General features: G+C 43.7%; 1 protein-coding gene across 2 annotated transcripts in view; it reads left to right on the top strand.

The window, feature by feature from the left end:
- Positions 1-2,117: 2,117 nt before the first annotated feature.
- Adnp (activity dependent neuroprotector homeobox) overlaps positions 2,118-22,393 on the top strand; it is a 24,982-nt gene continuing 4,706 nt past the window's right edge. Inside the window, exons 1-4 of one of the 2 annotated variants that reach the window (XM_050120152.1) lie at positions 2,118-2,266; positions 4,091-4,265; positions 18,843-18,955; positions 20,514-20,606. In XM_050120152.1, the coding sequence (XP_049976109.1) occupies positions 18,848-18,955; positions 20,514-20,606 (201 nt within the window). In that variant the 5' untranslated portion in view covers positions 2,118-2,266; positions 4,091-4,265; positions 18,843-18,847. The remainder of the gene's footprint in view (positions 2,267-4,090; positions 4,266-18,842; positions 18,956-20,513; positions 20,607-22,393) is intronic. The other variant, XM_050120151.1, reaches the window with a different exon arrangement.

Genomic DNA, 22,393 nt, shown 5'->3' with positions numbered 1-22,393 from the left:
CCCAAGTAGTCCCATAGCTGGACTCATAGCACAAATTCCAATAAAGGCCACTACTGTGTTCCTCTTTGCCAAAACCTGTTGAGTATCCATGGGGAAGTAACTTCTTCATCCCTAATAACTAGAAGTGCTGAGGAATCTATCTGTTCTCTTGAACCTATCATTAAATACTCAATGTCAAGTACATGGAGCCGAAGTTAAATAGCCACATGAGTCCCTGTAGAGACAGCAGTGCTACCACACATCTCATTGCAGCAGAGAACTTTGTCTTCTTCCTTGTCTCAGTTCTTAGCTTCACAATCACTGTCACTACTGGAGTCTGACTGGGCATGTTTGAGCAGTGAACACCATTTAGAGGAGAATGCTGCCTAATTTTTAAACTGCATTTTTATACTAATTCTGGTGACGTCTTTTTTTTTTTTTTAACCCCTCCATCTGAATCCAGCACCTTTTGTGCTTCAAAGGCAGTGATGAAATCCAGATACTCTTCATACTGGTATTGTCACCATAGGAAATCTGAGGGTCTAAGGAAAGCTAGAGCACAATGTACTTTGCCTGTCTTCTACATTGTGTAGGTTCCAGAGCTCTAGGCCTTTGATGAAAGGCCTTGCCCCACCCCTTTTAAACAACTTCTATCCCTTGTTTTCCTTTGAGGCATTGACTATGCTTTTAAATATATATTGTAATACCTGCAGAAAATAATAGTTTTGGGTGAAGGTTTGTTCTACTTCCTAACCAAACTCTTAGACACTGAGCTGTATCTAGTTTGTCAGGCTCTTCCATATTTGTAATTTAAAGAAGTGTGGAGCCCACCTATAGGGAAAAAAAGTGGGTGTGGCCAGTCCTTCACAACTTCACTTGCTACTTTTCAGAGCGTTTACACTTAGGGTAATTACTGTTCATTTAAAGTGGACTCAAGGATGTTGACGTTAACATGGTGTGTTGGTTGGGGCAGATCCAAAGAGACAAAGTCAACAGTCCATGTATGCCCAAATTGTAGGAGAACTATGACTACAGAGGGTGAGCGCCAGAACATTCCCTCCTTAGGCATTGCCAATCCAATGGCCATCTGATGACTCGGAAGAATATCTTGAGCCCCTGTCCATCTATTATCCCACACCAGTCCACTGGAAGAGTTGACGGCCCCAGAGCTATGTCATCTAAGAGAATGTGTGAAGCACGAGGGCATCACACCTCGTTTAAGGCTGGAGGCATCGGGCTCAACCCTTCGCCTTGCCTCTCAGCCTGTGCGAGCACGCTCTGTGAGCACGTGGAGCTTCGGGGCTGCCGCGCACCCTCCCTCCAGATGTAGTCCAGGCCCAGATGGGCCCGCGCAGGGATCCCCAGCACAGCCACCTGACTGATTGTGCTGCGGCCCACTGCTTCTGCCTCCGCCGGCGGCGCTGCGGCCAGAGGAAGGCACCCAAGAGCGCACTGCGGCCATTATCCACGGCGCCTCCTAGTGGGTCAATGGCAAATCCTTCAAGTTCTCGCGAGAGCTCCCCCTCAGTGGGGATTATATAATCTCCCCAGGCGAGGCTGGGGTGCTGAAGGCACCCGCCCACAAGAGAAGTAGGGGTCCGCGCAGCAGAGGGCTGGAGTGCAGTCCCTGGGGGGTCCCCGGGCAGGGGGGCGCCGGCTCCCACCGCCCCCCCCCGCTAAGCTGGACAATGAGTCCTCTTATGCTAATGAGGGTCTTACGTCACTTCCGCTCTTTCTCGGCCGCCATTTTGGCTAGGGCAGGTTCGGGGACTCGCTCCGAAGCGCTTGTATTGTCTGCTGAGGGGAGACGCGGGACCAGCCCCCTCCCCCGCCCGCCGCAGCCGCCACCACCACCGGCCCGGTCTACCCGCCGCCGCCGCCGGGACCCATGAGCTGAGCGCCCGCCCCCCGGCCGCCGCCATCTTGGCCCCCTCCCCCTCCGCGCCGCGCTCGGGGGGATTTGGCGTCTCCTCAGACACAGCTCCCTCTCTCGGTCCCCGCCGCCGAGGAGCCGTGCGGCTGTCGCCGCCCGCCCGCGACGGTGAAGCCGCGGCCCCACGCCCTCCGCCGCCCTCCGCCCCTCCTTTGTCTGCACTGCCCGCGCCGCCGCCCGCCGCTCTGCTGCGCCCGCCGCGCCCCCCGGCAGCAGCCGCGGCCGCGGCTCGAGCCGGAGCCCGCGCGCGACGAGGCCCCGGGCGCGTCCTCGCCGCCATCGCCGTGCAGCCGTCCGCCCGCCGCCGGGCCCCGGAGCACGCCGGCCCCGCGCACGCCTCGAGGCCGAGCCAAGGTAAGCCCATGGCCCTGCCCTGCCAGCCTCCGGCCCCGGGCGCGGTCATTGTACTCCGCGCGCACACACCGCTCTGGACCGGCCTCTGCCCTCCTGCAGCCCGACCCCCTTCTCCGCCCCGCGAGGCCGCCGGCCGCCCGAGGCTTTTGCGGCTGGTGGCATCTTCCCGCACCCCGCCCCCAGCAGTACCCCGCTCTCTCGTCCCCCCCAGAACTAATCCCCTCCCGCCCCTTCGCCCCCCACACGCATGCCCCCAGCCCCCGGAACCTGCCTTCTGCCAGGTCTGCCCACCCTAGGCTTGGGGGGAGGGGAAAGGCCCGGGGGGCGGGGAGTGCATGGCACGGAGTGAAAGTCTTTGCCACCCCAACAACATGCCAGCTTCCCTCCCATCCTGCCAACCACAGTCCTCCACCAGGTCCTGCTCTCAATCTCGGCCTCCTGGTCAGCACTGCCTCTTTAGAGCTTTTCTGAGCCTCAACTTTGCAGTCAGAAAATGGAAATCCAGAAAGCCGCGAAAAGATGTTTGTCGAATGCAATGAATGGGGAGTAGTTCTTTGAGCACCCTCTTATTCGCCTCCTCTTTCCTCTGGGCTGCCTACCCTTCTCTCCCCCTACCCCCCAACCTGGATGCCTGTCTGGTAGAAAAGGCGCGATTGCTTCTCTTCCTCTTCTGTCTAAGATCGGGCTCTGGAGTCTAATACCCATTTTAGCCTCGCTCCCTGCCACACACCCCAAGTATCTTCTCATTGCATTGCTCTTCAACCACTAGTTCCTCTGGACAGTTCTTGTCATAACCCCATTTCACAGACAAAGCCTTAGGAGGGAAAAAGAACCAGACTGTTTCCTGTGTTAGCCATTTTAATGCTGTCCAGCCCCAGACGCCCAGTTCCCATCCCTGATGTTTCTTGTGCCTGTATCTTGAACCTTCAAAATGGTGTGTGTGGGGGGGGTGTCTCTTGGATAGCTTTGTGCAGTTTCTTTATAAATCTGCATTGTTGCTTCTGGTTTATGGCCATGAAGAAAATATCAGCCCCCACCCAAAATGCACCGCAGCCAAGTCGGTTAAAGGCAGTGAGTGTTGGAGTCAGTAGGGGGCGCATTCTCTGCACTGGGTAAGGCTGCAGAGTGGGGGGAAGGGCCCCAGAACTAGAACAGGATGTGCTTAACAGCGCCTTCTACAGACCACGCGAAAATGGGCCCAGCAAGACTTGCACTTAGTTGAGCTGACAGCAACATGGCGAAGGATTAAGTTTAAAGAGAGATTTTCTTTAAGAAAGTCACTTCAGCGTTTGGAAAGTTCTTTTTTACTCTTTCCAAACTATTCACCCTCAAACTTTGGTTGCTGATCAGTCATCTTGGTGCACATCCTTAGCTCATAAGTTCCCTTTCTCAAGAATTCTTTCACCTTAAGGTTGGAATGTGTCGACTTCTCTTTTCTAGGCCAGATGGTAAAGGGGGTTGTTTAAAACCTGCAAGTAATGGGCTTGAAGTATCACTGGTCAGTCCAAATCTCTCCAACTCTTTTGAGAGTGAAAAGTCATTCTTGAGAGGTTTTTTGGGGGGTGGTGATTTTCATAGCCATGAGAGATGGGTGTCATGATTTGCAAGGCTTTGTTGGTAACATCAGGTCCCTATTGAGTTCTTCATTGTCCAACTTAGTAGAGTTGATTGCAAATTTTGTTGCCTTCCAACTTCAGCCTTCCAGCAGTATATTATCTCAGAAGCCAACGGCCTTTGCAAGTGTTGACACCAGTCTTGGTGCACACCCACTTTTTTAGGGTGTGTGGATTTCTGTAGATTTTACTCCTGTTGTTATTTCCATAGGTGTGAGATGCACAGTACGAAACCTAGGCCCCAACTTTTACATCGGGATGCACAGGGTTGCACTTTTTGTACTGAACTGATAGGTGGCCTAGTGGTTATTCCCTGTACTGCCATTTTGAGGATCTGGACTCCGTTTCCCGCTTTGCTCTTTGGACTACATTGTCAATTCACACCGGTGGGTATATCATTTTGGAGGGTGGGGACTGCAGCATCTGGGAAGCCGGAGACTTCCTCCTTGGTCACCACCAAACCTACACTTCCAAAATTTCAGCTTAGCACATTCCTCAAGGAACCACTTAGAGCTGGTTGCAGTAGTAGGTTCTGAACATTTAAGAAATACAGCTCTTTTAAGAGAAAATTTTAACTTGATGGTGACATTATAATAATCATTTGCTTTCTGCACTATTGGACATAGAGTTTTAAGTAGCTAAACTCAAGACTTGTTAAGCTTCTGAAAGCCTTAATTACTTGATTCAAAGGGACTGGGAAGAATGGATCATGGGGTAGAGATGGAGACAGTCTGGTAGGAGCCCTGGACTTGATCTGATTTCCATGCAACTTGTTCTTGCTTGGGACTTTTGACAGTGGTGTTGATACACCTGTGGCTACTTTATTCTACTAGTACAAACCTCCTACATAGACATGCCAAGATAAATTTATGGGATTCCAAATGGATATATATGATATATAGTTAACTATTTAGTTCCTGAAAGTGATTTTTTTTTTTTTGTTAGTTGCCAGCAGGAAACATTTTGCTGAGTAAAAGGAGGTGCCTTGCTGCCAGTGTTGCTCTGAAACTGCGTCGGATTCACACTATATTCATTCACCCATTTTTCGTGTTTATGGGATCCAACATTAGATACAAATAGGCTTGTTAGGCATCTTGACATACTGTATTAGTATTTGTTAGGCATGTCATTTTGACCTGTAAGCTACTATTTGATAGCTACGTTTTTGTTTTTTTTTAAGGAATTATTTTTTATGTACATTGAGTTTGTTCCTGTGTGAGGATGCCAGATCCCCTTGGATCTGGAGTTACAGACAATTGTAAACTGCTATTGTGGGTGCTACTGGGAATTGGACCTGGGTTCTTTAAAAAAAAAAAAAAAAAAAAAAAAAAACAATACTCTTAACCTTGCTGAGACATCTCTCCAGCCCTAGTTACCTAATTCCTAAAATGAATAATAATAAAGTTTGAATATATGTTTGAAGACAAGTTTGAGGATGTGATTTTGTTCTTTCTAATAAGTGAAATATAGTGCTAGCCAGTATCCTTGTGGTGGTCATTTTTCCTTCAGAGAACCTTGTGAGCTGTGAGAATGTGTGTGCTCTTCAGTTTGAGCAGTTAACTGGGTTTGACATGAAAGGGGGGGGAGGGCTGGCACTGTTCGAGTTTGAAAGTGGAAATTTGTCTTTAGATGTGTGTTTTGTATTTATGTGCATTGTGTGCGTGCAGTGCCTGTGGAGACCAGAAGAGAGCAGTGGATTGGCCTGGAACTGGAGTTACTGATGGTTGTGAGCTGCTGTGTGGTTGCTGGGAATCGAACTTGGTCCTCTGCAACAGCAGCAGTGCGCTTAAGAGCTGAGCCATCTCTAACCCAGTGAAAGCTGAGATTTATAGTCTATGAACTAAGGATGTTCTGAACAGCTTCAGTTGACTAGAGTAGGAAAGGGAAAGTGAGGATTCTGTTGAACTCTCTTATCTTGATTTTTTTTCTGCTAGGTGTTGAAAATAACCAGATTTTAAATCTTGGTTCTCAAGACCTTGCATAGGAAATGCAGTCAGTAGGGTTGGTTTTATAACCAATGCAGTCATTGGTTGATTTTATAAAACACTCAGATGGACTCATTTTTACTTAGATTCCTTTTTCTCCTTAAACCAAAGTCAGAAAAAAAAATTTGACAATGTTGAACAAATTTTGTTTCCACAAAAGCTTAAAAGTAATTGACCAATAAGTTTAATTACTGAAAGTGTAGATGTATACAGTATACGACAGATGAAACTTGTAACTTCTTTGTAGCAAATCTCTTAACTGTTAAAAAGTATTCAGTCTTTAAACACAAAAATATTCAGAATTATGGGGTGGCTGATTATCTAAATGTTGACATCTACAATACAAATTCAGTTGTGAAAAGTTATAACTTGAGAAATAGCTGGTCTATTTTAAATGAAAAAGTAGGGGCTACTATTTGGTAGTTAAAAGAATGAAAAACTTGACAAATTTAAGTGATGTCTTTTTGGTGTGTCTTTTTTGCATTATTGTAGTTGAAGCCCTAGCATGTTTTCATTAATTGGCTGTATATGAATGTGTTCTTACCCAGCTAAAAAACAGTTGGGATTTTTTTTAAGAGTTGAGAATGATTGTCACGCTCAATACAAATAAAATATATTTAAGTATTAGAAATGTGGTTTCTGGTAATTCTTAACATAAAGAAAAATTGAAACTTTAATTTTTTAACACTAGAAGATCATTTGTTGTTTTCCCCATAGTGTCCTTGACTGTTTTACAGTAAGCTACTTGTTCAAGTCAAAACATGCATGTCATAAAGCCTCTTGTACTTTTTGGAAGCTAAAATACTTTTCAGTAAGTTTAGTTTTCATTGGCTTGCCCAGAAGACATATAGAGGGAAAGTTGCTCCCTAATGTGGATAATTTTAGTGAGACTGAAAGAATTTGACATTTTGTTGCTATTACATAAACTTGGAAGACTTTTCCCTAGGTTTTGTAAGGACTTGTGCTGTTGCCCCTGCAGCTAATGTCACATCCCTCGCTGAAGTTTGTATTGTTTTTCATGTTGTCAGTATGGAAGTGTGGTTTATGAAGTTAGTATAAGCTAATGCTAGCTAACCAAATGGATACTTCAGTAGGGCTAATGACTTGTTTGCAAATTGGCATTTCCTATCTTTTTGTGGAAACTCCCACTTAAATAAGCCATCCAAGTCTTGCTCAGGCTTTGTGGCCATGGGCTTTTGTTTACTTGTTCAGATAGAGGGTTGGCATTGTTGTTTTTGAGTGTCTTAATGCTCCTCCCACCTGCCCTTTTCACGACCTACCTGCCTTTCTATCTTCCAATTTAGTGAGACTATATTCTGTCCCATTGTAAGGAAAGATTCTAATGTATTAGCCTGCTTCCTAAAATTAGTGGTGGCTACATCAACTTGATTGTGCAGAGGATGTGTGGGGTGGGAAGGGTGGTCTCAGACAGAATGTGAGCCACAGTCGTCTTGTCAGTGAAAAGTGTAAGATGAGTACTTTACTATTCAGGTTCCTTCGTCTCCACGTGTGATCATAGTCCTTTGCCATTTGAGAGGCACTCCCATGTTTCCCTAGTGTTGCTCATCTTTCCCTTCCAAGACAGTTAGTTGGTAGAGCAATCCTGGAACTTGGGAAGAAGATCACAATGACCCAGAACTGTGTTTGGGGAATAAGAAGAGTGCATAAGACTTCGGGAAATAGCTTTTGAAGGAAGGCTGAATCTCTATACATCATGAAACTTTCTCTTTAGGCTAGGGTGTATAGATTTGTAATTGACTCCTGGTGGGAATTAAGTGTCAATTCTCATGTGACATGGCTGATAGCCTTTGGTAGGGATAGGAACCCATTACTCAATTTTAGAGTATAAGTAAGATTAGGGCTGGAGAGATGGTTCAGTGGTTAAGGATATGTCCTCCTATAGAGAACCAGAGTTCCCAGCACTCTTGTCATGGGCCTCAAAACCACCTGTAACTCCAGCTCCGGAGTATCCACCTTCTGGTCTCCATCGGTTTATGCCCTCACCCCCACACAGATACACATGAATACACAATTAAAAATAAGTAAAAAGAAGAGTGAAATGTAAATATTTTATCAGTTTGGATTTTTAGTATTTAAAAAAACCATTCTTTGAACACTTTAAGGCTATTTATTTATTGGATTATTTTATTTTATGTGTCTGAGTGTTTTGTCTGTACATGTCTGAACCGTGTGTGCATGCCTGATGCCTGTGGAAGTTGGAAGGAGGATGTTGGATCCCCTAAAGCTGGGGTTACAGGTAGTTGTGAACTGTGGGTGGTGGGGATTCAACTTGGGTCCTAGAGGAGCCATAACTGAGCCATCTTTCCAGCCAGTACTTGGGACACTAGATGCTTCTGTAAGCTGTTGGCTTGTTGGCTGCTGTCTACTTACACCCATGGACCTGCATGGGTTCTGATTAACCAGGTCACATCCTGGTGAGAGTCTGGGTGTGAGGTGTGTGGGTTGCAGTAGTGCTTCTGGAGTTAACCTGGCCAAGGTCTGAAAGGGGAGCTTGCTTAGGTCCTGCTGCTTCCCCCCAACGCTTTGGGTTGTCTGGTTCCTGCTTTCACTCTGCTGAGCGACTTTGCTTAGAATCGCAGCTTTTGTCCTCTCCTTCCAAACTCTACTGAGCCTGTGCTTCCTGTGGGAGTCTGTAATGTTCTCTTTGGTAGGAGCTGCTGACTGGAGAGCTTTGTGATTGGTCTCTTGAAACAATAAACCAGGAAAACCTTACATGTAGTGCTGTTCAGCTTCTATTTAAATTTTAAATTGCAGTTGTGAATTCTGAGTAGATAGAGTTCTTACTCCTGTGAAAGGTGAGCTATGCTGTGGTGCAAAAAGTGTCCCAAATCATTAAAAACAGCAGGCGCAAAAGACAAATGAAAAGCCTCTGGTTGCCCCAGCAAGTGGTGAGAACTGCTACATTCCAATAGGGTTTTTTTTTGGGGGGGGGGGCTGCCTTGAATTGCTAGCACTGCAGAATCCCTGTGTGTAATACATGGCTTTCCTGTACTCTCGATACCCAGGAAGTAGGGGCAGGAAGATGGGAAGTTACTAGTCTTCAGCTACATGAGAAGTTAAAGGCCAGCCTGAGAAGTGCAAAATCCTGTCTCAAAAACATGCCTTGACTCTGAGGGGTGGTTTAGAAAAACAGCTTGATAGCATGGCAGAAAATAATTTCTCATTGCTGTGAAAAGTTATTCCTTGAGTGGTTTTGATAGATAAACTAAGAGTATTAAAATAACTTAGTTACACAGCATTGAGATACAAGGATGCTCTCTTTGCTCTCCTGACACTTGTTGTGCATAGGTCAACTGAGTTTTCAGATTGCTCTTTTTCAGGTTCCTCTTAAAGCAGGTTGTCACTATACTATACTGAGAAGGAAGTGCCTCTAAGCCTGTGGAGCTCTTCACAAGCATCTGACTACTCTTGATATGTCCCTGCCTTGTACAGTATGTTTACAATGAGATGGGTTGGGACGCCTTCCCTATCATGCACTAAGTCTAGGCACATCTCTTAATGTGCGTCCTCATCCAGATTTTCTTTTTAAAGATGATTTCACTGAGATGTCATTCTTTTCAAATAAAATAATAGTTCTTAAATTGATGAGGGGCTAAGGGAAGACCTTGTTTCTCACCTTTCACATTGTCTCTGTTTCACTTTGTTCCTTGGGAATATGAATCTTAAAAGTACTTATTTAGGTGTGAAGTGTGTGCAAAAGTTCCGTTAGATAAGCATTTGAAGTACCACTGGATATTAACACAAGAATGTGCTAACATGAATGATTCAAATAAGTCTGCCTAAATTATTGCCAAAAACTACTGAAGTGTGTCTGTGAGTACAGGTGCATATTATACTGTCTACAGAGAAGTTACTGTGGCAACTACAGCTGGCTCTCAGGAATACGATAGCCTAGGTTTTCTACAAGGTTATTAGAATTTTCAAAGTATCTGATCTGACTTGAGGAAATAATGAGAACTGTTTTGACCTGGCTTAATCCTGACATTTGAACAGTGGGATTGTGTGTGTTTTTCTTTTGATGCAGGGTCTCAACTGTATAGTCTTGGCTGGCTTCGAACTCAGAGATCCACTTGCCTCTTTCTCCTAACTGCTGGAATGAAGCTGTACACCACCACACTGGGCAAAGATTTAGATTTATTTTTAATGTGTTTGTCTGTATATCTGTGAGCATGTGCTACATTTCTGTGGGTGCTTGTAGAGTCTAGAAAAACACATCTGCTTCCATAAGTACTGGGAACCAAACTTGAGTCCTGCAAGAGCTTAGATCACTCTATCCAGCCCTGTCATATCACTTTAGGAAATAGACTTATAAAGGCTAAGTGACATTTTTAGGGTCAGGGCTAGTATGTGACAGAGCAAGGGACTCAACACACAGATCTTTTTGGCTCCTGAGTAGATTTTCAGTCACTCACTGCATTTTACCATCTTTTCTAGCAAATAGCAGCTTTATTAACAACCCTATCTCTCAAGAAGTTTGACATTGAAGTCTATATATCAAACCAGGTATGTTTTGGTCTGTGAACACAACTGTCCCACCGAAAGAGACAAAAAAGTTTTTCCATAAGTTGCACCTGAAATAGTTCTGTGCCCTTCTTTTGCTGCGCCCTCACTGTCTTACCTCACACTTAATGCACTGGTAACTTCACAGACCGTTGAGAGACTAGTGAGTGAGTCCAATGTTCTTAACAATGCCTTGAGTGGTTCTCACGTCATCTAATTCTGGTATCACAGACAACCAGACTGAAACTATTAAAGTGCCTTTAAAATGTCACTTCTTGAGTATCGGAAATATAACTTCGTCCTTGCCTGACTTGTCTAGGTTTAATTACACAAAAACCCATGTTAGTGTGTTGGTGTGTGTGGCTTTCTCTTTCCTGTAAGTAGACCTGGCACCATACTGTAACCTCACATTCAGGGCCCCTATCTAATCATCAACCCACTTTTCCAACTTTGCCTTTGCAGGGTGGTCATTCAAACTCAGTGTAGGACTTGCTAGGACTTGGCTTCCCTGCCTCTGGCACCATGGCCATGCTCACTAGCTTGGAGGCAGGCCCCATCAGCAGCTGCTACTTGTGAAGATGTTTCTGGCTAGCACTTCTTTTGCTGTTGGTGTTTGTGGGTGTCCTGTCTGTGAGCCTTGAGCGGGCAAGGCCTTGTTTATTTGGTCCGTTTCTTGAGCTCCTGCTTTGTAGCAGCCACTAATAATAGGTGGCAGGGATGTCAAGAATGTCTTTTTAATAGATGGTATTTGTCTTAAATAAGGAAATGGTGTCTTATATCTTAGGTAGCTGTTTTCAACCTGTGGGTCTCAACCCCATAAGGGGTCACATACCATATTTACCTTACAGTTTATAACAGTAGCAAAATTCCAATTAGGAAGTAACAATGAAAAAAATTGAATGTTTAAAATCACCCAAGGTGATCATCTAAAATGAAAACTGCTAAAACAGTGTCATTGTAATTTTGATAGCTGTTGATGTGAGGAGCAGGTTTTCGCTAAGTAGTTTGTCATTGGGTAGTTTCTTGGTATGCAGCAGTTGTGAGGGTGTGTGCACTTGAGAATGCTCCCGTTTCACTTTTCCCTTCTATTGAAGTTAAACTCCTGAAACTACTAGAAAGAAATGAAGAGTGAAATTTAAATTCAACACATGGGATATTTCTGAGGGTTGGCTGTGCGAATTCACATGCTCAATTTTGCCAAACAAAAGCATGATCAAACTTGTAATCTGTCTTCTGAGGCAGAGGGCATTAAGACCTTCATTGTTAATGATACACTGCATTGCTCTTGGTGTCTAAAAGTGGAGCCAATTTGCCAAGAAAGCTGGCTAGGATATTTTGGTTTTTGTTTGGTTTTTTTTTTTTTTAGTACTTAAAAGTTTTGGGGCCACCCAGACAGATTCCATTTGCTTTATTTCCGCAAAATAACTCGATAACAGTGTCTAGAGTGTTCTGTATATGTGCCAAGATCTCCCTTCTAGATTGTATCCAGGATCTTGCTCTAGAGACTCATCCTAGTCCAGAAAACCTAACAGGTGTACAGTAATCACTTTTTTTTTTTTTTTTTACTAAGAGCCGTCAGTGATTTCCCCTGGTTTTTGAACACCGACTACTGTTTAAAATTATCTCCCTGGTCTACATGGTGAATTCCAGGACAACCTGAGCTACACAGAGAAACCCTATCTTCAAAAAAAAAAAAATTATCTCCTTCAGGCATCGAGTGTGTTGGCACAAGTTTCTAATCCCAGCACTCGGGAGGCAAAAGAAGGTAGATCTCTGTGCATAGGAAACCAGCCAGGGCTATGCGTACACGTGTTGTTGTTGATGTTGACCTTGAATTGTTTTGCTTTTAAATGTTTATGTTTTTTAAGTATATGAGTGCTCTCTATTTGCGTGTATGCCTATGTGACCGGAGAGGGCATCAGATCCTATTATAGATGCTGGTGAGCCACCTTGTAGTTGCTGGGAATTGAACTCGGGAACCTCTGGAAAAGCAGCTGTTACCTCTTAACCTCTCACCATCTCAATGCCAGCCTTTTTTTTAATGTGTGTTTGTCTGTATGTGTGCCACATGCATGCAGTAATGTCCAGGGAAGCCACTAGAAGTCCAGTTGCCTGTGGAAGTAGATTTACAGGTGATTGTGAGCCCCTCAGTGTGGGTGCTAGAAACTGAAGCCTTGTCTTCTGCAAGAGCAGCAAGTATAGTTAACTGCTGACCCATCTCTGGTACTAGATTATTTCTTGTCTTTTGAGACCAGGTCAGATGTAGTCCAGGATGAACTTGAACTGAAATTCTTGACTTCACTTTTCAAATGCTGGGATTACAGGCATGCTCTCCCAAATAGATTATAAAAGGGAAAACATTATTGGGGTATAACACTTAGCCTATGCAATAATATGGGTCTAGTCTTTTAACACAAAAAGGAAAATTTAATTAATAAAAATCTAAAAGATTCTATATTGTGTTGTCATGCCTTTGAGTGATGTAAGAGTTTTACTTTATATTTTGGGGTTTTGCTTTGGTAACAGCTTTCTCAGTTATAGCATGCAGTTCAGTAGTTTAGAGTGATAGAAGACACTTGGTTTTTGAAAAGTTGTCACGTGCTTGGGGAGAGGGTGTAACGCTCAGTGGTAGAGTATAAGACACTGGATTTCAGCTAGCACTGAAGAAAAGCTGTCAGGGATACCATTTTCTGTTTCTGAAACAGAAGCGTTATGAATTGAATAGAAAGATTTCTTCAAGATGGCTCATTCCTGAGACCCACTCTTAAAAGCCATTTTCTGACCTGCCCATGTGTGTCCTACATACACAAGTTTAACTTTTTTTTTTTTAAAGGAAAAGAACCTTCAGTGTCGTTTACTTAGTAGCCATTAGCATCCCAGCTGATGTGAGAGCACGCCTTGTCCTCAGCTGTGTGCTTGTTCTCTTTTGGATGTTATGGGATCATCTAGCTGACCTTAGATGTGTGCAAATTCTTGATTGAATTCCTGGGTTTGGGGCTGGTGCTGCTGTGGCAGTGGTGTTTCTGGCACAGCACCTCAGGTGTGGTATTTTCTCTCCTAGTTACCTGTAAATGTGAGAAGTGGCTTTTGCCAAACATAGCTATTTTAGGAGCATTAATTTAAAGTAATGTCTAGAATTAGTGTCGCTCTCTGTCACCTGCATTTGTCACATCCAGAGTAAGGGGTTCACATGGGGCCAACCAGGGAAATTGACGAATCTATTGAGGAATGACTTGAAGATCACTGAGGAGGTGACAAGGGTTGGCAAAAGAATTGATCAGTTAGGTGGGAGAGGTAAGAAGAGGGAAATGTCTTTTATTTGAAAGTTTGATGTCTAACAGTGGTTCTGAAAACAGTACATTTATGTTATCACAGGCTTAAATACATTTGTTTATTGGGGGTGCCATGACGCATGTGTGGAGGTCAGAGAATTGACTATAGGAGTGAGTTCTGTCTTGTTCCATCATGTGGGTCCCAAGGATTGAACTCAAATCGCCATGCAAGTATTTTTTTTTAAAACTGACCAAACCAACTGGCTAGCCCTAGACCTAAATTTTTCTTCACATTTTTAAATTTGTGTTTGTGGACATTTTGCTTGCGTGTCTGCACTATATTGTACCTCGTGGCCTCAGAAACCCTAAAAGGGCATCGGATCCCCTAGAACTGGGGTTACAAACAGTTGTGAACTGCTGTGTGGGTGTTGGGAACCCCACCTGGGTTCTCTTTGAAAGCAACCTTTGAGCAGTCTCTCTAGCTCCTGGATTCTATTTAATCTGTCTTGTTGCAGTTTTATCTAATCAAGAACATTCTGCCCCTGAGTGGCCAGAATCAGTCACTGGTGATTGCAGTAGAGAGGGGGATAAGAAGAAAAGATGTTAGAATTAGAACAGCTTCTGTGGGAGTGCCTGAAGGGCTCTCCTCATGTTGACAGGAAAGGGTGAACTGCTTCCCAGTGGTAGGTGATCGCTTCCGGACTGAAAGGAGCCTTTTGATAGGGTGGCTTGCTAGATGTGAAATACTCTAGCAAGGCTTTGTAGGGTTTGTTTACAAAGAAAAAAAAAAGATACAAATACTGTATAATGGCACATGCCTTTTAACCTAGCACTGGGGAGGCAGAGGCAGGTGGGTCTCTTGAGTTCAAGGACAGCCAGGGCTATGAAGAAAGACCCTATACAAGGTAAGTGCAAATATATAAGCCTTACTGGTATTTTAATTCAAACGTAAGAATAGTAGGAAGTAAAGTATGGGGACTGGAGTGATGGCTCAGCAATTAAGAGCACTGGCTGTTCTTCCAGAGGACATGAGTTCTGTTCCCAGAAGCCAGGTGGCAGCTTACCGACTACCTGTAACTCTGCCTCCAGGGAATCCAACATCCTCAAACAGACATGCATGCATACAAAACACATAAAATAAAAATAAATCTTTTTTTTTTAAAATAGGGCGTGTGTTCATTGCTTCAGATGCAGATCCTAGAATAGTTTTAGTATTTTCTTTAGTGTAAGTGGAGTATATCTGTGAAAATTAGAGGACAGATCTCAGGAGTGGGTTCTTTCATTGGTTCTAGGGATCAAACTTGGGTCCACAGGCTTGCACAGCAAGTGAGCCATCTCACCCATGTGACCATGTTTTTTGTTATTGTTGTTTTTGTTTTGAGATTGCCTCTCTCATAACCTCTAGCTTGATATATTTAGCTTAAGCTAGCCTTGAATGCTTGCTCCAAGTGCTGGGATTATGAATATGCCTCCCCACCAATTGTGGACTAAATTATTATATAGAGAAGTGATAGGTCCCTATGGCTAAGAAAGGAAGGTGAGAGAGAGAGAGACTACAGTGGGGAATGGTTAGTTGGCTGACTTATATTTACTGTTGCAGCTGGAGTGTGTTCAGTTAGCCTAGATACTCAGAGGTCTAGAAACATCAAGTAAGAGTGCGTATTGAGGGGGTTGGAGGGATGGCTCAGAGCTTAAAAGCCCTGTTTCCAGAGGTCCTGAGTTCAATTCCCAGCACCCACGTGGTAGTCCCTTGGGATTCAGTTCCCTCTTTTGGTACATAAATGTACGTGCAGACAAAACCACCCATATACAAAAGTACTTTTTTTTTTTTTAACTACATATTGAAACAAGATGGCTTTAAGGGCACACTTTTGCATCCACCCGCTTCGGTGTAGGCTGGACTGGTTGATTGAGGGTCAAAATGTTTCCACCTGGTTGTAAAGGTTCCTTCTTTCTGTTTGTTTTACTTGATGGAGTTGTTTGTGGGTTGTTTGTTATGCAGGGAATTAAATCCTTGGCTTCCTGGACACTGTGTAGCTGCTTTACTCTAGAGTTGCCAGCCTGTCTGTATTCTGTCATTTTGTTTTTGTTGTTTGATCTTCTGTAGTTCTAAAAATAAGGGTCATTGGTGCCATCCTGACTTGGTGGCTCTGCAGGGACCCTGATTTAGACAATCCCTACTAGTGCTTCTCATTCCACTTGGGTCTGCAGACCTTTCCTTGAGCTAAACTGTCACTGTTGTTGGGTCCTTCTCCAGGTCGAAGCTGTAATTAGTCTCTCAGTTCATAGGTCCTGCTATTGCCCAGTACCAATACTGGATTATGGTCTTTGTCCCTGTACAGGGTTGGTCTACAGCTGGGCTGTCTTTTCTTTACCCTCTTGGCGTTTGAAGTAATAGCTTTTGATAATTGGGGGCGGAGGGGGGGCAGGGAAGATCGGGCACACTATATTATTTACATGGTTTTAATTATATAGCCTTAGGGCCAAGATGAATCTCAGATTTTCATTGCAGCAATTAGACTCTTGCTTTCTAATAAAACAAAAAAGTAGGAGTTTCACCTGGGTTAAACTGTGGTGTTCCTGCCCTCTTCTTCAGGTGTAGGTGAGATTGAGAAAGGGGTGTGACTCATTCATTCAAAATTAATTTAAATCATTCTCAGAAATTGATGTGAGCTGAGAGAGGTGGCGCATGCCTTTAGTCCAGCACCCCAGAGGCAAGCAGGGTCTGTGAGCTGGAGGTCAGCCTATTCAGTGCATCTCTTCCAGTTAGTACATGGCTGTGACTAAGACACTCACATTACTTTATTAGCACCAGGTTCTAACCAACTAAACTAACTGGTCTGCCCCCAAAATTATTATAGAATTTAGCAATTGAATTTATATATAGTGTTTTAATTTGGGTTGTTGGGACATTACTGGATGTTTTGACAAAGTTCTCATCAATCCCATTTTTCCTCTGATTAATTCACTTCTTTTCTGTGTTCCACTGCCTGTTGATTCTGCAAAGACTTGGGTGGCAACAAAGCTTAAGCACATTTGCTCATATGTCTAGGAAGAGATGTGGGCACAGTGAGGAGACTGCTGCCTCGGGCATTTCCCTCTCTGCTTTCCAGCACACCCAGCTTTTGAGCACATTAACAGCTTTGTGTACTGAAGAGATGTTGCTCACCTGAGTCCTGACTGACAAGACATTATTTGTGGCAGGAGTTGTTCCAACTGAGGCTGAACAACAAAGCGTTGTGTAAAATCTGCTGCCTGAGGGTCTACTGTGTGCTCCCAGCAGCATGACCTGCAAAGTTGAGGTGTCCTGGAAGTGATAGATGAACAAGAGTGCAGTTCTATTAGGTTGGACAATTTGCCCTTTTAGTGCCTTGTGCTAAAAGGAGGGTCTCCTTGGTAAGGACCTGTTAGACCCTGCTAGTATAACATACCGAAAGCCTGAGCAGGGCTTGGGGACCATTGATGAATTGGGAGAGAGTATGTCACCACTCTGCCCCTCTGTATGTACTGTAGGGATTTTGTTTTTTCTCTGTTTTCAAAATGCAGTCTCCTTGTTGAGGTTTCTAGTTCAAAAAGGTGTTGAGGCTTGGGCGGTCCTTCTTACACATTTTTAAACAAAAAGTTAGATGGGTAGCATGAATAAATTCTGGAGCCAACTACTGATTTGAACTTACTCCTTTTTTTGTTATTATTTTGTTTTATTTTATTTTTGGTCAAGGTGTCACTATGCCCGACTTGTTTCATTTAGGGTATAGGTGGTTTCTAGTTCATGGTCCTTATGCCTTATCCATCTGAGTGCTGGAATTGGGGTTGCCAATGTGTTATCACCTAGCCCAGCCTGACCCTTAAGTACTTAAAGATAGTGGCCAGAGGAAAAAACATAGGGGACCTTTGAGTCCTTTTTCATGTCATGTGTAGTAATTCACATGGACTAGTATTTTCTTTGGAACCTTGTTCCTTGGGTTGGTATAAGGCTCAGGGAGTGTGATGGAGAAATAAATGGTAATTGGTGCCCTTCTGGGGAAGGACTGCTCACTCTAGTCCTGGTCTTCAACTTACAGGAGTTCATCTGGAGAATGATGAGGCTGGGGATGCTGCTTTTCAGTGACTGTTTTAATGTTGGGAGACCCAGCAAGCTTTGGTACTTTATACTAGAGTGTCTGGGACTTGCTTACGTGAACATCTCCGGGTTCAGGCTTGCGGCCAGTAAAGGTGATGGTTATAGTTAGAAAATTGAGATTTGTCTAATCCCAACCGCTGGTGCTTTGGTGTGGATTTTTTGCTGACTTTGGTCTTAAAGCTACTTTATTCTGCAAAATTATGTTGAATTTAGACTATTTAAACAGTTAAGATCATATTCTCAGAGACTTATAAAAATCTCACCTCAAATTGTACTAATTCAGTTTTCTAAAACACAAGTACTTTTTGTTTTTAAGAAACTTGGAAAATGGATCTCCATTTTTTTTCTGCTTTTGTGTTTAGAACAGTCGAGCAACTTTTTGATTTCCTTACATGCTTCACACACAGACACTCACTCAACAAGCATTTTGTTTTTTAAGAGATCCCAGAAAGCCTACAGCAGTCACCATGTGCTCTGAAGCCACAGCATGGCTTCCCCCATCTAATATCTCGGCCATGGCCCACGTGAGCCCTTTGCCCAGGTGTATTGACACCTAAGGAGCAGATCACAGCATCATTTGGAACTTCGATTTGAGGAGATAGAGTCATTAAATGTCATGTTGCTTTTGTGAGAGTGTTGTTACCTTGACGTTTCAGAAAGCAAAATCTTCCCTTCAGCGCTGTGTGGTACTGTGACGCTGTGGTGTTCTGAGTGGCTTTATAGGTTTGTAGGTTCAACATCACAAGGAGAAACACACTTGATTTGGCTTGAGATAGCCAACTGATACTGTTTCATTCTCCAACTTCAAATTCATCTCTTAAAGGGTTGTTAAAGCCTAATCAGACTTGTGCGCCTAGACTCATGGTACAAATGTCCTCTAACAAGATAGGAAAGGCTGACAAGCACTCACTCTGCCTGCCTGCCTGCTTTAAGTGCTCCATAAACTAGATGAGTACATCTTCTCACCTGAAGGAGCCAGGGTTTGGGATCCTGTCATCAGTGGAATTAGTAACTTTGACAAGTTGTTCATGTTTTGACTTTGACTTAAATTTTTTTTTCCAATAGAAACTATGTTCCAACTTCCTGTCAACAATCTTGGCAGTTTAAGAAAAGCCCGGAAAACTGTGAAAAAAATACTTAGTGACATTGGGTTGGAATACTGTAAAGAACATATAGAAGTAAGTAGCATGCCATTTTTAAATTTTAATGTGACTCAGCTTCTGATCCGTTACTGTGTCCATGGGCAAGATGTTCACTGTTAGGTGTGAGGGTGAATTTAAGTGCACTTTCAGCTTCACCAAAACCTTCTTATTTAGTAGAGCTTACTCCCTTTCCTGAAAGTGTGGTCATCTTTGCATCCTGAGGCAAAAACAGTTACAGTGTGGAAAATATACACAGTGCAAGAGGTGCTTTAAAACTATATATGAACTTGTCCTTGAAATAACCTCAGGGGACTCTAGGAATTCTTATCTCCAGTCTATGAAATGGGGATTGGAAGCAGTGATTTCAGGCTCACAGTTAGGGAAGAGGCATTGGGGACTGCAGAGCCTGTTTTCCTTCTCATAAGCCTGGGTTGTTTGCATTGACCTGACTGTTGAGGCACGGTTGTCTAGGTGTTTGTCATCTCTTTCCTTAGGATTTGGCGTTTGTCAGCCTTCTGGCCCATCAAAGACTTATCTTGCCCTTGTGTAGCAGTTTGGCCTTTCCAGACTGTTCCCTAGCCTTTTTATTCTGAGCTTTTTTCAAGCCCCCTGGGATAGACAGAGTCATCTCCTCCTTGTCCAGATCACCTTGCTACAGATCTTACAGGTAGTTGGACCCAACCTCCAACTGAAGCCTTTAAAGCAATTTCCCCCACAGTTTAGGTTTCTACTGGCCAGACTAAAGTGGTCTTGCTTAGCCATTTATCCCACTGCCCAGCACAATGCTTGGCATGGAACAACTGCTAAGGACACGGGTCGGGTAGAATTAATAGACATTTCATTCATGAACAAGGTCTCTTCTCCTGAATCCCACTCAGAGTAGTCAGGGGTGTATCCTGAAAACCAAAGCTTTTCAAAAATGGGCTTCTAGTGATTTGTTCCAGAGAGGAAGTAACTCTTCAGAGACACATGGATCTGTACTTGGGGGTGGGTGAAACCTTTCCAAATAAATATGCAAATAGTCAAGTATCTTTCCTATCCTGTACCGGGTTTGCTCCTCCCGCTAGAGCTAATAGGTACTCTGAAGTTTGCACGTGTTTAACTTTCTACCAACAGCTGTGAACCATTCACGCTGCTTTCTTCTTAGTCATGGGAGGATTTCACATTAGAGTGTAAGTTGAACGGCATGTTGCTTACTTTCTTGGTTTAAAAATCTGAATTTTCTTCTAGATCCACCCTTCCTTCCATTTATTTATTTATTGATTTGCTTGTTTGTTTGTGTTGCCAAGCTAGACTCTTGCTCCTCCAGAGCTATTAGCACACGCCCCTCCTCCACCCAGTGTTGTGGCTGGTGAGTTAATGTGGTTAACGGAGCTGCTGTAGGGCTAGAGCCTTCCCATCTGCACTTGGGCAGTTCCTCTGGAATCCTGGCCATGTGCCTTTCGCATTTGCTGAGCCTCGGCCCCACTGCATTAGTTCTCAGTGGTTGACCCTCCTGTGCCTGGTTAAAGAGTTAGAATTTAGGTGTCAAGTCAGGTTGGGCTTGATACCACTATGGTTTTTTTTTTTTTAATTTCTCTCACTGTTTTTCTAGGATTTTAAACAGTTTGAACCTAATGACTTTTATTTGAAAAACACTACATGGGAGGATGTAGGACTGTGGGACCCTTCACTTACAAAAAATCAGGTAAGTCTCCTAGGACTGTCCATTTCCCACTTGAGCCTTTCATAGTGACAGCTCTGATTGGGCAGTGGCCTACCCTGGAAAATGAATAGTTGCGCGGGCATCCCATTTTCCTGAGTATGAGGCCCCTGAGGCGTCACTGGACAGAAACTTCAAGCTAAAAGAATGAACAGAACTTTTGTTTCTTAAATTTCTAAAGTTGGAACCAAGGCTGGAGCTCAGTAGTTGGAGCATTCCCTGTCCTGTACAAAACCTTGGTTTTGCTCTCCAGCCTTCTATTTACACTTCTTTATCCCTCTGATGACACCTAATCTTTAGAAGATGGTGTAGTAGGTAATCCCCTAGAATGGCAGTGACATGGCTATTTTTTGTACCTTTAGGATAGTTACTGATGCCAGTGTGTCCATAATTAAGATGTGATAATAGGCCAGACGGAGATGGCACACAACTTTAATCCCATCACTCAGGAGGCAGAGGCAGGCAGTTCTCTGTGAGCTTGGCTTGGTATATAGAGTGACAGACAGAACTGTTACACAGAGAAACCCTGCTTCAGAGAGAGAGAGAGAGAGAGAGAGAGAGAGAGAGAGAGAGAGAGAGAGAGAGAATATTGTAAATGGTACTTCTGTCCATGGAGAAAAGTGGATGTGAATTCCCTTTCTAATTCTGTACTTAATGCCCTACGGAGAGCTGCTGAGCAGCATTCTTAAGAGAAGGCCTTCCTAGATGATGTTTGGTTTTGAGGGCAGGGTCTCTCTAACCTGGGCCATACTGGACTCAGAAATCCACCTGTCTCTGCCTTTAGGACTGGGATTAAAGACATACACCACTACATCAGCTGAGGAGCTTTGAAAGAGCGCAGAGAAACTCCTTTTGGTTCAAAACAGTTCATGAAACACACACAAGAAAAGATGACTGCTTATCGTGTATATATTTACCTATTTGATGTCTTAATTCTGAAAACTGATCCCTAATGTCAGTGTGCTCTGTAGTACACCATGGCTTCTGAACACTCTGCCATCTGTATATAAGACGGTCTCCAGATAATTTCTTAGCTGAATTAGAGCAGCTGCTAATTAATTCATTGGCCATTTATTTGTTGGTTGGTTAGTGTTTTTTGATAGAGAGTTTTCTTTTTGTATCCCTGGCTGTCCTGGCACTGTCCTCACCAGGCTGGCCTCGAACTCAAAGATCTACTTGCCTCTCTGTCTTCCCAGTGCTGGTATAAAAAGCATACACCACCATAATCTGATTTTTTTTCATTAGCATTTTTGAAGGGAAAAAAGAACTTTTGATGTGTGTCTGCTTTAACGTATATTTGTGTGCTGTGTACATGCTTGCTACCCTCAGGGGTCAGAAGAGAACACCATGAAACTGCATAAACTACCTTGTAGTTGCTGGGAATCAAGCCCAGATCCCCTGTGAAAGCAACCAGTGCTCTTCACCACTGAACTGTCTCTCCAGCCCTTATTGGCCTTTTTGAAGCTGCTCTGCCAGAGAAGTAGAAAGAGGCCATTGTTTCCCGTCTGGAGCCTTTTGATCCACACCGAAGTCTAAATTCACTGTGCTTTAGATTGGAAAAGAAACTGTAGGGATTTTTTGTTGGTTTTTTTGTTTTGTTTTTTTAATGAGAATTGTTGGATGGTGGGAAAGAGAAAAATATACCTGTGTTGCTTATAAAGGTATATGGACCTATGAGTTCCCGTGTCTGAAGCCTGAGCAGATTACTAGACCACAAAGTGAGGGGTTTACATGGTTTCTTTTTTTTTTTTTTTTTTTTTTTTTTTGCTAGA

Source organism: Alexandromys fortis, unplaced genomic scaffold, assembly GCF_014885135.2.
Source record: "Alexandromys fortis isolate MF-2015 unplaced genomic scaffold, M_Fortis_MF-2015_v1.1 scaffold_141, whole genome shotgun sequence".
Lineage (NCBI taxonomy): Eukaryota > Metazoa > Chordata > Mammalia > Rodentia > Cricetidae > Alexandromys > Alexandromys fortis.
This window is presented reverse-complemented; position numbering and strand designations above follow the sequence as displayed.